Here is a 14,723-nt window from a genome sequence, read left to right as displayed (position 1 = left end):
CGATGACTTCTTGGAATAACTAGATGACTTCGCGACTGCGGAAGTCTTCTTTGTCGAAGTTGACTTCTGAGTGGATGACTTCTTCACAGAGCTGGACAATGACTTGACAGCGGAAGACTTCTTGGTGGAAGCTGACGAAGACTTCTTTGTCGACGTGGAAGTTGCTTTGGTAGAGGATTTGACGCTGCTGGTCTTGGTTGTGACATTCGAGGTCGATGACGACTTGATTGAAGACTTAGTAGAAGACTTGCTCAAAGATGTGCTCTTTGATGACAAGAGCGAGGTACTGGAGCTAGATCCTGCGACAGTCTTGGCCTTGTCAACGGACGAAGTGCTAAGCTTGATCGATGCTGCAGAAGACACGGTCTTGGAAGTGGAAGTCTTGCTGAAAGCAGACGAGACGACGACGGAAGAGCCAGCAGAAGCGACTTTAGAAGATGAGGAAACAGAAGCGGCGGTGTTGGATCCAGAGATAATGACACTAGCCGATTCAGATATGGAAGAACCTGAAGGAGAGCCTCCCATTCCGCCGCTAGGAGCAGAGCCCATACTCATGGACTGGCCAGCACCCATGCTCATTCCTGAAGGTGCAGAGCCACTTCCTGAAGGCATGGCACCAGAAGGCATCGAGCCAGCAGCCATTGCGCCAGAACCAGAACCAGAACCAGAAGAGCCGCTGACTTCGCCATCAGAAGCAACACCACCATCAGCCGTCAAAGTAGCTGCAGCAGTTACAGTGTACTCAGCAGACATGTTGATGCCAACACTATGGATTTGTCAGCTGTCTTAAAACCCTGTGATAAATTGGAGAATATGTCATACCTGATCCACATGAGAAGGCCGTCAGAGATGTCGTTGCCGAGGTATGCATAGTCTGGAATCGGATCATAGTTGTTGTCCTAAAAACTGTTGGCTTAGTATGTCATTACGGTAGACTTGACTCACGGCTTGGTCTGGAGCCCACATATCGGCATCATTGGTCGTGTATGATTGAGTGTTGGCATTGTATGGGTATGTGTCGTACACAGCGTCCTTGAGAGACTCGTCGAAGAAGAGTTGACCGACGTGCGAGATCGTGCCGCCCGAGTAAGTTCCATTGGCAAAGACGGTACCATTCTGCTGGGCGATAAGATGGATGTGTGTTGCCCTTCCCGAATAATGTCCAGGGAAGATGGTGTCGAAGTAACCCACACCGTCTTCGTCTACTTGTGTCACACCACGAAGGAAGGTCGTATCCGAACTTGTTAGCTGAGATCGTGATGATCATCCATGGAGGTAACGCTTACAAGGTTTGTGCCATCCGCATCATTGCCATTTCCGGAAGCAACAATGCCAGAGTAAACTCCAGTAGCATTTGCCTGCCAAGCCTCGAGATAGAGGCCGGTGGCGACCTCACAGGTGCTTATGTCGATGTACTGATATTCCAGATGAACAGGTATGCCCTCTTGGTCCTCAGTGACATTGGTGCGGTAGTACGCTCCGGTGACGAAGTAAGGGGGAGTAAGAATGCAGGAGGCATTTTTAGAGCTAGCAAACATGACCGAGGGTGAAGTGGACTCGGTATACCCAAGAGAAGTCATGTTGTGCTCGACGTTCTCGAAGGTCTCGAGTGCCGCGAGATCGCGTCTGGTCTTGAATGGAGCTGTGAATCTGGTCAGCGTTGTCTGGTCATCGAACTAAAGACGTCACATACTCGATTCATGGATGTCGCGGGCTCGTCTGAGCTGCTGGGCCTTTTCCCAACGTCTATCTTGGCTGCGTATCTGCAGTTCAAGAAACTTTGGATGGTTGAAGCAATCTTCGAGACCACGCTGAACTATGGCAGCATGTTCGCCTCTCTTCATGATCGCGTCGACCATCTCATGCTCTCCTGGATGAGCATGAGACAGAGAGGACAAGCCAAAGGCCAGCAGAGCTGCCGAAAATTGGTAAGTTTTGACCATGTTGTTGCTCGTTGTGATGTTTGACAAGGGATTGTAGATAGAGAACGATGATGATGAGTTGGTTCAGCCAAGTGGTGTGTTGGACAGGACATTTTATACCATCTTGATCTCCTAGCCACGCAAGGCTCAGAGTCTCGTTTTCATGGAGCGTCGCAATCATGCTAACGGTTTGAGTATTATATCAAGACGCCATACCTTTAACCTCACGCCGGGCTTGATCAGAATCACAGCCAAGAGCTGCAGGGAGAAAATGTACGTACGACAACGCTGAGTGTCCGATGGTTGAGGGAAGGGACGCTGCTGTGGAAGAAGGACAATTCAATCGCATTGGCTCTCAGATGATGGTATGCGTATCGCTCGATGATTGAACATGGGGGAATGGATTGGATGTGCATGTCTGTTGAAGCTGTACAGTTGCTTCGGCATATATTTCACCTGGTAAGAGTTTATGGGGGGATGTTTAAGATGGCCGTTGCCTGCTGACAAGTTGTGAAGCGCTGATTCTTTGGATGGCTTGTAATGCACGAGCCGTCGCAACAGAGACGCCATGCAGGTGGAAAACAGACAGCGAGAAGCGTTCACACCAAGCGAGGCCAGAACGCAGAAGATTGAGATGACCACGTATACAGCATCATCAAATCGATTTGTTCATCGTTGGAGATGTTTTGTGTCGATGTTGCATGTGGGAAGAAAGGAGACGGGTGTAGGGAAAGGTCAAGCAAGCTGGCGAATTGAGTTTTCGTCTCATGGAGCGGCCCGAGGGCGGGCTTCACATGCTAGTGGTTATAAACCAGCGTGTTCCATTGTTTCCACGTACGGCCACAGTCAGCTGAAAACTGGGCATCCCGTCCGCTCTGCCATACATAAGCAGTTGAACGGCAGATTAGTACTACGGTGGGTGACCACGTGGGAATCCCTGCTGCTGTACGTTTTGTATCTCTTTTGCCCCGTCTCTTTTTGTCTTTCACGATGTGACGACCGCCTTCGCTTCCCTTGCCTCTACTCGAATAACCTACGTCGTCTTAAGTATCAATCGCTGTTCAATCAAGACCAACCGCTGCGCCCATCAAGATTTTTTATTGATTTGATCCTCAAGCATGTTTCGCGCTGCCCATGTGGCGCAGCAATGGGTCTGTTTACTTCCCACGATGACCGACACGAAATTTCCTGCATCATACACACTAGATTGTAGCTTCCACCTCTGATGGAGGACAAACATAGGATGGTGTTAGCGTATCATTCTCGAGCATGCAAACTCGACAGCAACGCATGGCTGATGATGTGGGTTGAGATAGTGACAAGGATTGTTTGTGGGCGCCTGACCAGACCAACACCAACTCACCAACGCCCCAACTAGTCCAAAATAGTGCCATGACGGCAGCGCGACTGAGACTGCTAGCAAAGCTCAGCAGTAAACCCATGAAGCTTGTTATACCTGCAGGAGGAAAGTATATTTGTATGTAGTAAGGCCACAGACCTCGAAGCATACTGCTTCTACTGCTATTCGGACTCTATCACCGGAGCCAAAACCTAACATGAACCTCCAAACTTCCTTCTCACCGGTCATACCAATCGCATATCTCGCGACCGCGAGCTTGGCTTTCTACCTTCTCTTGAATCTTCCACAAAGGATACGAAATGTTTGCTTCCCGATTCTTATCGTGCCGGCGTGGCGAGCTTTTGCTACATTCGAGTACTTCACATGGCCGGATTCTCTGGACGGAATATGGGGACTCGCAGTCATGATATGGGTCGCACATATCATCTCTTTGCTTTACGTCGACCAGATCCCATCGCAAAGTAAGAGCAGAAAGCAATGGGATATGAAGGCGGCTTATAAGCTTCTATTCGATGTTCGACATTTGAGCGATGGACCAGAGACCTCTCTTCCTGCCGTTTCTACATCCAAGAGTACCTTGATCGCTTTCGTGGCATACCGTCTACTTAAGCTAATCGCATACTGGCTGCTTACTGTTCACCTGTTCACTCCCTTGATACCATTGGTATTCGGACCCGTCGAGCCATGGGAGTTCGATCAGTACGCACAAACTTATCTTCGTCGACTGCCGTTCTTCGAAGCCATAGAGCCAGTGACGTTACGCGAAACATGCATTCGCGTCGTCTTCACTTTCCGCTGGATCTGGCTCAGTTTCGTCGACATCGATGCTGCACACACTTTCCTGAGCATCATGTTCGTTGGACTTCTACAACTCGACTCGCCGGCAGAGTGGCCGCCAATGTTTGGCAGTCCTTCTAAGGCCTTCACCATTCGTCGCTACTGGGGAAGATTCTGGCATCGATTAGTCCATAAGCCTTACTTGAGCCTTGCAAAAATTGTTGCAGGCAGACTTTGTGTCCCCAGTCTTGGTCACAGTGCTGAGAAAGTCTTTCTTGCCTTCCTGATCTTCTTGATCTCGGGTTTGGCTCATGCTATGGTTTCTTTGCAGCGAGGGAAACTTGTCGAAGCAGTGGATGATGTCGCCTTTTACTGCGTCAACTTCTTTGTCATGGCTACTGAGGGATGTGTTCTGGGTTCTGCAGGTCCGATGAGAGGGCTTTTACCTCAATGGTGCTGGAAGATTATTGGCTATGTCTGGGTGTTCACATTCTGGTTTTGGGTGGCACCGAAGTGGTCATATTCAGAAGTGCATGGAGAGATGCTCAAGGAGATCGAGAGGCAAAATAGAGCGCTGGGACTAGGATTGTTTACAGGTTTGCTTGGTGGGGAGTAGACTAGTTGAGTGTAAAATATGTCGAATTCGCACAGATTTGTTTGAACAATACTTACAACATCATCACTTCAAATCTTTCGTTCTGATGGTTCGATATCGTATCCAAATTGGCTTCAGTCACGCGCGGGCTGCAGCAGTGCATAATTTCTTCTACAATATCACAAAGTTTCCTTTGAGAGCTTGTTGGCAGCGCACTCCTGTGAGCAAGATGTAGTGACCCTTGAAGCTATCGTGCACCCCTACAGTCCGGACAACGCTATTAGTGATTGCGAGAGACAGTCGAAAGAAGTGGACTGTAGATTTAAGAGAGTCGACAATCCCGGAGATTACAACGAACCTTTGTTCGAATCCATGTCAGTGGGAAGATCTTGTCCATATTGCTAAGCTTCCCATTGTTTTTCACTGATTGTCAAAGGCTATTCAGTCCTAATGGGCAAGAGATGTTGTTGCAAACCATGATATACTGCATTCTATGTAATTTAAAAGATTGGGGATACGAGATAAGAGACAAAAGCAAAGATAACGAAACTGGCAAGCTCCAGCATCTACCACCACCATCACCATGAGAATCCACTCCGAATGCCTACTGCACTGCCCATTGTCGAAGTCCTATCATCAAAACCCCATCTAGTGGAAGTAAGACTGAAGCTCCTGCATTTCCGCGTCGGTAAGACCGCTGAACTTGAGCGAATCAGCTCCCAGAGGAATAGGGAACCCAGCATTGAAGCTACCAGTCAAAGAAGTAGCAAGAACCATACAAGTGCTAGGAACACCAGCAACCTGGAAACCGCCAGGACCGGCAGGAGTAAAAGTGAGCTTGGCGCCGCTGAGAGACTCGCGGCACATGTCGTAGTTGTATTGAGGGACAGCGTCGAGGGGATCGGTCTGGCGGCGCTCGTGGATGCTGCGGCGGCCAATGGCGCCGCCGACTACGCCGCCGAGGAATTGGGCACCGGCGCCGAGGACACCGTCGCCGGTGAAGCCTTTGCCGTGGAGACCCTTCTTGGCTTCGGCGGAGGAGGCGAGGGCCATGGTGAGGGCGATGATGATGTTGGTGAATTGCATCTTGATTGTGTTTTGGTGAAAGATTGCTTGAACTTGAGGAGTTGGAGAGCTTGATGAAGAGATTAATATATGATGGGGTTTTGAGAAGATAGAAGTGTTTTGAGAAGGTTGATTGAAGTGTTGGTCTGCTTGGTTGCTTTGATTGTTTGATTGCTGAGTTGCTGGATGATTTTCAGTTGGATGGAGAATGAGTTCAGTTATATACCTTTCGAAGCGTAGAGATCTTCTCCAGTGCTCAAGGAGGATTGTGTGAGTCTCGATTCATAACACCTGCAACATCCATCAGGATGTTAAAAAGGAAGAATGTTGGTGGTGGATGAGCTCTCCAACACTGCTCAGGATGCCAACATCTTCCTGCTCCACTGTGTTGGCATCCTAAGGCGTTGGTTTCTGTAAATCCATCTCTTCAAGCTGATCTCTTTGTTTCTCACCGATTGAAGCAAAAATAGATATCGTGGCTAGACCATCGAGTGCGGAAGTCGACAATGTAGAATCGGGTGCTGTGCGGCGCAGCTCTTCTCCAGGTCGTGGTGGCTGGAGACTTTGGTTCGTCGTTCTAATGTTTACACTAGAATCACAAGAACGAACGTTACATACTAAACTTCCTTTGCAACGAGCTTCATTAACAAAGACGTCGGAGGAGTTTGGAGTTGTTTGCAATCTGAGGAGCGAGCGTGACGCTTCCAAGGTTTGCTTACCGATGCTCGGACTGACCTTGCACTATTCGGTCATAATTGTGAAGCTATTATGCAGATGCCTCGCCCAAATTATGCTGGGGCGCAAACAACTAGTGACTATGCGGCGCTAATTCGAAGGATTCTGCTTCCTTGCAACCCGACCAACCAACTAAGTGTATCAGAAACAGGACTTAATATACTAGATATTCTTAGGAGCTACCAACTGTAACTTAGGCGCCCTACAAGAATGCAGGAACAGCCTCAGCCTGGCATCTGTGTCATGATGGGACGAACAGCCATGAGTCGCCAGGTCACAGCACTGCGCCTGCGAGTCCGCTCACTTTGAACAGTATATCATCTGGAATTCTGAACGACACTCCATTGTCGCCTTTCTTTCTCGTATATTCTTCTGTTTGCTATCAATTTTGAACGTCATCCATACCCTTGATTGCATTGACAGACACCATGAAATTCACCGGGTCAATCCCTCTCGTCTTCCTTTGCGCCTCATCTGCTCTAGCGAAAGGCACACTTGAGTTCTCGCTCAAGGGTGAACGCCATTCTCAACTCTTGACCCTTGCGGAACGCGATGTAAACGGAACCTCAGAGTCTGCGTTGCTCACCAACTTTGCTGGCCAGCTCGGGGCAAGATATTTTGTAAACTTCACAGTCGGCACACCTGGTCAACTTCAGACGGCACTTCTTGACACTGGAAGCAGCGACACAATACTTCTTGCCTCCGACGCGTCAATCTGTGCAAAGAAGTCAAGCTGTCCTGGTGGAAGCTACAATTCGTCTGCCTCGTCTACTTTCAGCCTTCTCTCCGCCGGTGCTATAAAAGCACAATATGGCGCAAGTGTTGTCTCTGGTACTATGACTGGAGATCTAGTGACGGATGTTATTCAAGTTGGAGATATTGCCGTCACCGGCGCTCATTTCGGTGTAGCACATGAAGCCCAAGGCCGCTTCCTGGGCAATGGCGCCTTTGTAGGCATTATGGGACTTGCATACTCAGCGACCGAGGCTCTCAGAGAAGGCCAACCATTATATCCAACTTTCGTCGAGTCGCTCGTCGGAGCTGGGGCCATTCCATCACGTCTGTTCAGTCTATACCTCAACGAAGTAAGCAGTTTCGGCTCTATTCTGTTTGGTGGTATCGACACCGAGAAGTACGAGGGCAATCTCACGACCTTGAACTTCTTGCAAGTGAGCGCTGAGGAGAAGCCTATTTCGGCCTTTTGGATGCATCTGGATGAAGTCTCCATGACACGCGATGATGGCACAAAGGAACAGATCGTCGAGCCTGATGAGATTCAACAACCTGTTCTTCCCGACTCTGGCTCTGCATACTGGGATGTTCCCACAGACGTGTACAACAAGATTATCAACGCCACTGGAGCCACAATCTCACAGAACAACGCGCTTCTGGCCTGCAGCAAAATCTCCAATGGGACTTCTTTCGCCTTTACCTTCTCTGGCAACGGAACTAACAAGGTCAATCTGGAAGTTCCACTCAGCTCGTTCTTCACCCCTGCAGTACTTACTGATGGCTCCGGACTTGCAAAGATCGGAGGAGAGGATGCTTGTCTTTTGATGGCTCAAGATGCCGGCTCTGATGCCAAGTTCTACCTCGTCGGCGATCCCGTCATCCGCGCTGGCTATTGGGTCTATGACCTTGACAACGGACAAGTCTCAATCGCACAGGCACGTCTCTCTGCCACTGCTTCCAATATTGTTGCCGTCGAGGCTGGCCGTCATGGAGTCATGAATGTGACGGACCAAGCTAGTGAGCTTGCTGCCAATCAGACTGAGCGCGTCGCTGGCACTGCTACTGCATCAGTTAGTTATTCACTATCGACTGCTTCCGAGGCTGTGGGACAGACTGCCGGTCCTCAGTCGACGGATCTGAGCAGTGCAGCTGGCAGTCCAGTGCTAGGTGTCACCACCGATGGCATTGTTTCCCTAGCTGGTGCTCTTTTGATTTCGGTCGCCTTTGGTGCTTTCCTGCTGTAAGCAATCTACGCGGTATCGACGACATAAGCGGTCTTCATAGTTCCAGCAGTATCCTGTATTCCTCGAATAATGCCTTCCATCACATGATCGTTTGGCTTCAAAGCGCCAATTATTCCAAAGCTTCACTCGCTTCTGACAGTATGACCATGGGTCCCGGTACAAGAGCGGCGGCTTCTCGCAAACGTAAGGTCGAGATGGAAGAGGTATACTTGAAGCTGCAATGGAGCTGATGATGACCACAGGAACAAACGATAACAATGCACCTCCTCCCTCGAACAAGAGGTTCCGTACAACACAGTCTCAGCAACAAGTATCGGAGACGTCACCCCAAAATGGCCCCGCCGATCAGCCCACAACCCCTGTTGAGAACACCGATAGCCTGAACACAGAGCTCGAAGAACTACGCGAATACAAGAGACAAGCAGAGGCCAAGGAAGTCGAGACGGCTCGCGAACTCGAAAATTTGCAAGAAGCCAAGCGACAACAATCAGCTGAAGTGAGGACTTTGAAAGATGCTCACGAGGAAGCACGAGAGGCTGCACGTACTTACTTCGAGGAGTCGACGAATCTACGCGAACAGGTGGAGGCCTACAGAATAGCCGGGCAATCAAGAGGCGACAACCGCGAGAGGCTTGAAGAGCTCGAGGAGGAACATGAAAAGATCCAGGACCTTGGTGGCTTGGACAAGATCTGCAAGGATCTTGAATATTACGAAGAGCTAGGAGATATTGAGGACTTGCGAGACTTGCATGATCAACTTGACGATGAATTCGGCGGGATTGAGAACTTCAGAGAAGACTTACTGCAGCTTGAAGATCTAGGAGGTCTGGATGAAATCCGGGAAACACACGATCAACTTAGACATTTGGGAGGCCTGGTGCTCCTTCGAGAAGAACGTGAGTACGACAAAGAACGTCTAGAAGAGCTGGAACAAGAATGCGAGCGACTGGGGGAGATTCAAGGAGCCCTCCGTGCTGTCGAGGCGCAAAGAGATCATGCTCGCCTCGAGCGAGACGAGGCGAAGAGGAGAGAAGGAGTGACAATGGATGCCATGACTGGTGCACTCCAAAATCGCGACAATACCATCGCCGCACTTCGCAAAGATCTACACAGCGAACGACAAGCTCTATACGAGTTGCGCTCGAGCCGCCCAATTCCCGCCCGAGAGTCAGGAGATGAGGACCAACCAGAGCCAAACAACCATACAGATGCAGAACTTGGACTCCTCTGGGTCTCATCAGTCTGCGAAGTAGCCAAAGCAAATATCAAGAAGCAGATGACCAAAGCTTCGACGTCCGTAAGGAGGAAACCAGCACCATGGTTCCACATCGGCACATGCCCGACTACAGATGTTTTCTGCCACATATTCAGACTGACCACCCCCAAGCAGTCTTTCAAAATCGCGGCGACGGAACTTGATCGTGTCCTGGGAGGTCCCGTCGAGAATTTCGTAAGTTAGTTCCGGTTTTTGGAAGCACTTGACACTAATCTTCGACGTCTTAGTCTATTGCCGTTGGTCCTGTTGTTTTGGTTGGAGACGTTAATGTCTACTGGGATCCAAAAACATTGACTTTCAGAATGAGTGGCACCTTTGGTCAATCCTTGACCACTCAACACGACAATGATGATATGAGATTTTCCTACGTCAATGAGCACGGAGAGTCCGTCAACAAGTATGGAGAGGTCCTCTACGTACATTGAGCCATCAGCAAAACTCATCTTCGTCAACACGCATGCACAGCGATCCCGAGCTTCTTCGAGTATTACAAGCAGAATCAACAGCTCTCGATGAACATATCCTGGGGGACTTGTGAATAATATTGGAGATTCTCTGATTGCCTCTGTTTCTTTTCTCGGTCATCTTCCGCATAGAATTCAGTCCTGGACGACATCCTTCCTCCAAGTCATCCACCGTCACCACCACCACTCACGAGGGCGAGGAGATCGCACCATGACCGCCGCCGCTGGCAACAACGAAATCCCGTCTTGTGCAACTCGAGTCACCGAGCACCGAGGTCGAGAGGATAACGAGGTTACAGTCGCCTCTTCGATAGTCGCGGAGCTTGACGGCCTCGGCGGAGACTTCTACGGTACTCTCGTGCATGCCGTCCGTGTTTGTTCGACGCAGAGGCGCGAGGGCCGGGAGACCCATCTCATCACTCGTGCAGGAGTCTTGTTTCATTGCTAAGGAGCGAACTGTAGATAGGGTTTGTGAACGCATCAATGTATTGTGTTCTCGTTACAACATCGTCAAACAATCTTGTCAATATCTTGCTTTCTGTCAAGGTTCACGCATGTAAAACGATAAACTAGAAGGGAGAGAGAGCTTCAGAAAGTTCTAGTCAGGAGCCTCGATCGTTGTTTTCTCTGCAAGACGCAAGAAAGGACCGATCGTATGCGTCGATATCCATTAGGTTATTCATTCGGAGGATGACATTGTGCAATACCACGAGCTTAAATTAGAAGGAGCAAGCCATTTTTGTGGGAACATTGAATAGCTGTTTGAGCCTTTCTGCAATGACCGCTCTGTGTTGCTAGAATGAAACCCGACACTTTGATGATTCCGAGGATAATCACGACAAAGAAGCTTACATACGATGACCAAAGCTGTCAAAGCGTCAAGTAGAGCATAACACGATTGTCCCAACCAGAATCAATCAACAAACCACAAGCCATAATCACCGATATGACAGTCCGATGTTCTAGACCAAGGTTACACGCTCAGCAAGTACATCTGAACAGGGTTACCGCCAGACTCAAAATCAATCACCCATAACGTTTGATGAGATTGTGCATCTTCTGATACTACTATCTTATTTGCTAAGATAACGGTATCATCTCGACTATATCTCAGATAGGAATGCTTTTGACGTTGTCGCAGCGGTTCGTCCGAAAAGGAAAGAGCAAATTGTTCGACTAGGAACGACAGGAAGCAGTGTTTCGAACGTGAGAAGGAAATGTGTAAGTACTCACGAAGCAGCGACCGCACAGAATCGGTGAGAATGACCATGCAATGTATGCAGGAGTAATCAGCCATCTTGACAAAAAAGCCAAAGATCATCGTCCTCTTCATCAACAATTTGGATTGAAGATGCTCATATGTGATGATCAGCTAAATCAACATCTACTCACTAGATGAAGAGCTCAATCATGTCATTGTTCAGCACTAATAAATGCTGGGATCAAAACGAGAAGGACATAGAGGAGGGTATTTGAATGTGTTTGGAGAAATTGATCTCTTTTTGTCAACAAAAAAACGCGCTGGTGGAATAATCTTCTTGGTCTTTCCTCTCTCTCTCTACTGATCGAACACTTCTCATCTCATCATACTTCTTGTTTACTACATCTAGCTGTTACCGCTGACGGCCAACTTCATCAAGTGATCCATAAAGGTCTGTAGTGAGACGTCATCGGTAAAGATGGTTTGTGCAGTTTGGCTGACACCGCCGTATGCGCCAGTCGTGTGTGTCGTTGAGGGGTTGAGCTTGGAAAGAAGGAAACGTGCTTGAGAACCACCGGCATCACAGACGATGAAACGGGGCAGAGGGAAGCGGTCTTGGATGAGTTCCTGGAACGATCGTTAGCAATGTGAAATGGGTTTGTGGTAATTGGAAGATCTTACCTTGGCGTCCTCCTTGGGCGACTCGAGCATTTCCCTGAAGTTCTCGTAGCCCTCTTGGTCCTGGTAACCAGCCTTGCGCCATTGTGCCATGGTTTCACCGTGGAAGATGAGGATGTGGAAGAAAGTGTCGAGCAAAAGAATGGTCTGGTCTTGGATGCTGGTGGAATCGAGCAAGACGGGTTGACTGCCCTCGTGATCGAAGCCGTAGCTATCGAGAGTGGGTTGAATCATGACCAAACTGTTAGACACATCCTCGTGGTTGAGCACATGTCTATAGAAGGCAGTCTCATCGGGTGAGTTGTTGAAGACCTGCAAGAATTGCGAACGGCGCAAGTGGAACATGAACTGTGGGTAGAGGGTGAAGTTCTTCTCCAGGCGGAAAGATGACGGGTCGTCCTTGCGGTACTCGGCGAAGCGAGAGCACAACCTGATAAGCATGCGATCGACCCAGCGGAGGACATCCGGACCGTCATCAACCTCAGCCTTGAAGACTGCGATACGAGACATGAGGACAGCGGCAGCTTCCTGATCGAAGGATTGTGCGATGGCTGGGTCGCCAGAAGGACCGCTCATGTTGCGACCAACGGTGGTGACGCGAAGATGGAACTGGCCAGAAGAGTGCTGGTAATATGTGAGGAACTGCATGAGACCCTTTTGAGGGCCTTGCTGCACGTTTGTGGGACCGCCCTGGCCAGCGATTTCGAAGTAGATACCGTAACTTGAGTTGGGGTTGATACCACACATCTTCCACGAGCAGGTGTTGCCGATACCACATTCCGTCTCGCCAACGTTTGCGGACTTCTTGTTCATAGACACGGCGTGACCTATCAAGCCAGTGACCTTGAGCTCCTTTGTCGTCAAGACCTCGAGGGAAGCGTTGAAGCCCATGAGAAGGTTATCGTTAGCGTCCTTGTCGAAGATACGGGCAAACGACTGCTTGTACATGGACGAAGTGAAGCTGTCAGTCAAGATCATGTGGCCACCAGTCGAGTTTGCAAGACTTCTCATCTCCAACAAACCGACTTGGTCCAAACATCCAGCGAAGATGTCAATGATGTGACCGTTGTGCGCAGTCCTCTTGGCCAGGGTCTCGTAGAATTTAAGAGCCTTCTTGTAATACTTGATGTTGTCTTTGTCAATGTCGTGGTGGGAACGGATGGGCTCCTTGAGTTCGGGTCCAACGACCATACCAGGGCCTTCAGTAGCAGCACCTCCGGTGAACAGCATGATTCTGCCACCGGCGTTTTGGAAGGAAGTCTCAAGAAGACCAGTTGCGACACTCAGGGCGACACCAGTGCATCTCAGGGGACGCTTGTCGTTTGCGACGGGCCAGGGGTCCTTTTGCAGAGATTCAAGAGCGTTGGTGAGCTGGAACTCGCACTGTTGGACGGGCAACAAGAATCTGGCGGCAGCTCCCATGGGAGCGGTAGGAGCGGGACGGCCGGGCTGAGGCTGCATGGCGGGCATGCCAGCTCTGGCACCACCGCCACCCATCATCAAACCGAGCATTTCCTGAACCTGCTTGCCAGTGTAATCCTTGGATCCGCGGAAGACGTACGACTTTGCGCATTCGGTGTAGCCAAGCTCGTGTACCTGGGCCATGGTGCCGTATGTGATAAGACCGACGAGAGCGTTGGGGGGCAGGAGGCTGAGCGACATGATGATTGAGTCCTTGAGAGCCTTCAGACTGTCCTCCTCTTGACATGCGTCGACGACGAAGACAAAAATCGGGGGAACGGGAGCGGGTCTGGCCAGTCTGTATTCGATGGTGGTGCTGGAGGGGTGCAGCTCGGGAGGGATGGCGTTCTCGGAGATGTCCTTGTAGTGAGGTGGCAGACCGTTGCGTTGCAAGCAGAAAGGGCAGATCCATATCCTGGCGCGCATGTCGACTTGGCTATGCTGCAGTGAGCGTCTGTCTATCTTGTCAAGGTGTGTAGAATGACGTACCAGAAGGGGTTCAGGACGGCGCGGCAAGGCGCCTTGCAAGAGACGGGCTCATACTGAAGCAGCGGTGTGTCGGTCTTCTCTTTCAAGGGTGTGTACAGAGCTCCGATGGGCACAACCAGTCTCGAGGCTTCCTGTACGGCTGTTAGAGAGAGCTTCACCTCAGAAATGACAGCTGTCGCGGGGCAGGGCGGCATACCATGCGCGAAGAGGGAAACGTGTTCCAACTCAGTCTGATGCCGTCCTTGTCCTCGATGTCGCTCCATTGCTCTTTCAAGGCTTCGTAGTCCATGGCGGGCGCTCCGTGAGGCGCGAATGCGGCCATGTTGTATAGATGAAGCTACCCCTGGGGTGTGATGTCGATCTGCTGAGGAAAGTTGGCCTGGTTTGGGGGAATCGGGTATGTCGTGTGAGAAGTCGAGGAGAGGCGCAGATGTCGACTCAGACAGGTGGCAGGTGAATTGTACAGATGGGCAATATCAACAACTGGAGACGTCGCCGACTGCTCCTGATGCCAGCAACCCCCAGCAGCCATGCAGCAGCCAGCCAGACGACCGGCTCCTTCCGTCATTGTGCACAGACCCTCAGCTTGCAGCAACACAAAACTGTTTTCCTGCAGCGCTTCCCTTCTGTTTTCTACAAACATCGCCAGCTTACAACATTACTTATCGACGTCCTTTGCCTTTCTGTAGCAAGGTCGTTTTCGCGCTGTGCGAAGATGGACTTT

At 50.1% G+C, this 14,723-nt stretch overlaps 7 protein-coding genes across 7 annotated transcripts; 4 read left to right on the top strand and 3 right to left on the bottom strand.

Annotated features, from left to right (window-relative positions):
* Positions 1–651: 651 nt before the first annotated feature.
* Positions 652–1,943, bottom strand: M438DRAFT_278955 (aromatic compound dioxygenase; the record flags this gene model as incomplete). Its single annotated transcript, XM_029901046.1, has 5 exons — positions 652–766; positions 823–899; positions 946–1,248; positions 1,287–1,642; positions 1,694–1,943. Coding segments are annotated over 5 exons (1,101 nt in total), but the record flags the coding sequence as incomplete, so codon positions are not given.
* Positions 1,944–2,323: 380 nt separating this feature from the next.
* On the top strand, positions 2,324–3,135 carry M438DRAFT_383295 (uncharacterized protein; the record flags this gene model as incomplete). The annotated part of the gene is made up of 1 exon (XM_029908936.1): positions 2,324–3,135. The coding sequence occupies exon 1, from the start codon at positions 2,491–2,493 to the stop codon at positions 3,133–3,135; it is 645 nt and encodes a 214-aa protein (XP_029758048.1). The 5' UTR covers positions 2,324–2,490.
* A 70-nt stretch (positions 3,136–3,205) lies between these two features.
* Positions 3,206–4,748, top strand: M438DRAFT_383288 (uncharacterized protein). The gene has a single exon (XM_029908934.1). The coding sequence runs from the start codon at positions 3,479–3,481 to the stop codon at positions 4,673–4,675; it is 1,197 nt and encodes a 398-aa protein (XP_029758047.1). The 5' UTR covers positions 3,206–3,478; the 3' UTR covers positions 4,676–4,748.
* A 520-nt stretch (positions 4,749–5,268) lies between these two features.
* Positions 5,269–5,707, bottom strand: M438DRAFT_324111 (uncharacterized protein; the record flags this gene model as incomplete). Its single annotated transcript, XM_029903043.1, has 1 exon — positions 5,269–5,707. One exon carries the CDS (start codon positions 5,705–5,707, stop codon positions 5,303–5,305), a length of 405 nt encoding a protein of 134 aa, XP_029758046.1. The 3' UTR covers positions 5,269–5,302.
* Positions 5,708–7,068: 1,361 nt separating this feature from the next.
* Positions 7,069–8,334, top strand: M438DRAFT_258888 (acid protease; the record flags this gene model as incomplete). Its single annotated transcript, XM_029899747.1, has 1 exon — positions 7,069–8,334. A coding segment is annotated over one exon (1,266 nt), but the record flags the coding sequence as incomplete, so codon positions are not given.
* A 242-nt stretch (positions 8,335–8,576) lies between these two features.
* M438DRAFT_367720 (uncharacterized protein) lies at positions 8,577–10,388 on the top strand (the record flags this gene model as incomplete). Its single annotated transcript, XM_029907985.1, has 3 exons — positions 8,577–8,613; positions 8,673–9,880; positions 9,934–10,388. The coding sequence occupies 3 exons, from the start codon at positions 8,577–8,579 to the stop codon at positions 10,129–10,131; spliced, it is 1,443 nt and encodes a 480-aa protein (XP_029758044.1). The 3' UTR covers positions 10,132–10,388.
* Positions 10,389–11,636: 1,248 nt separating this feature from the next.
* Positions 11,637–14,674, bottom strand: M438DRAFT_324106 (uncharacterized protein). Its single transcript, XM_029903042.1, has 4 exons — positions 14,196–14,674; positions 14,000–14,130; positions 12,053–13,946; positions 11,637–11,998 (listed from the first exon to the last, which is right to left on the bottom strand). The coding sequence occupies exons 1-4, from the start codon at positions 14,319–14,321 to the stop codon at positions 11,777–11,779; spliced, it is 2,373 nt and encodes a 790-aa protein (XP_029758043.1). The 5' UTR covers positions 14,322–14,674; the 3' UTR covers positions 11,637–11,776.
* Between the last annotated feature and the right edge of the window lie 49 nt (positions 14,675–14,723).

Source organism: Aureobasidium pullulans (assembly GCF_000721785.1).
Source record: "Aureobasidium pullulans EXF-150 unplaced genomic scaffold scaffold_17, whole genome shotgun sequence".
Taxonomy (NCBI): domain Eukaryota; kingdom Fungi; phylum Ascomycota; class Dothideomycetes; order Dothideales; family Saccotheciaceae; genus Aureobasidium; species Aureobasidium pullulans.
Note: the sequence above shows the minus strand (reverse complement) of the source record. Positions and strands in the feature narration are given on the sequence as shown.

Excerpts from the sequence above, each read along its gene's own strand:
- M438DRAFT_383288 (XM_029908934.1), top strand. The coding sequence starts at position 3,479 with ATGAACCTCCAAACTTCCTTCTCACCGGTCATACCAATCGCATATCTC.
- M438DRAFT_324106 (XM_029903042.1), bottom strand. The coding sequence starts at position 14,321 with ATGGCCGCATTCGCGCCTCACGGAGCGCCCGCCATGGACTACGAAGCC. Across the intron at positions 14,131-14,195 it reads CGTTTCCCTCTTCGCGCATG|GAAGCCTCGAGACTGGTTGT; the intron begins GTATGCCGCCCT and ends ACAGCCGTACAG. Across the intron at positions 13,947-13,999 it reads GCCGTCCTGAACCCCTTCTG|CCAAGTCGACATGCGCGCCA; the intron begins GTACGTCATTCT and ends ACTGCAGCATAG.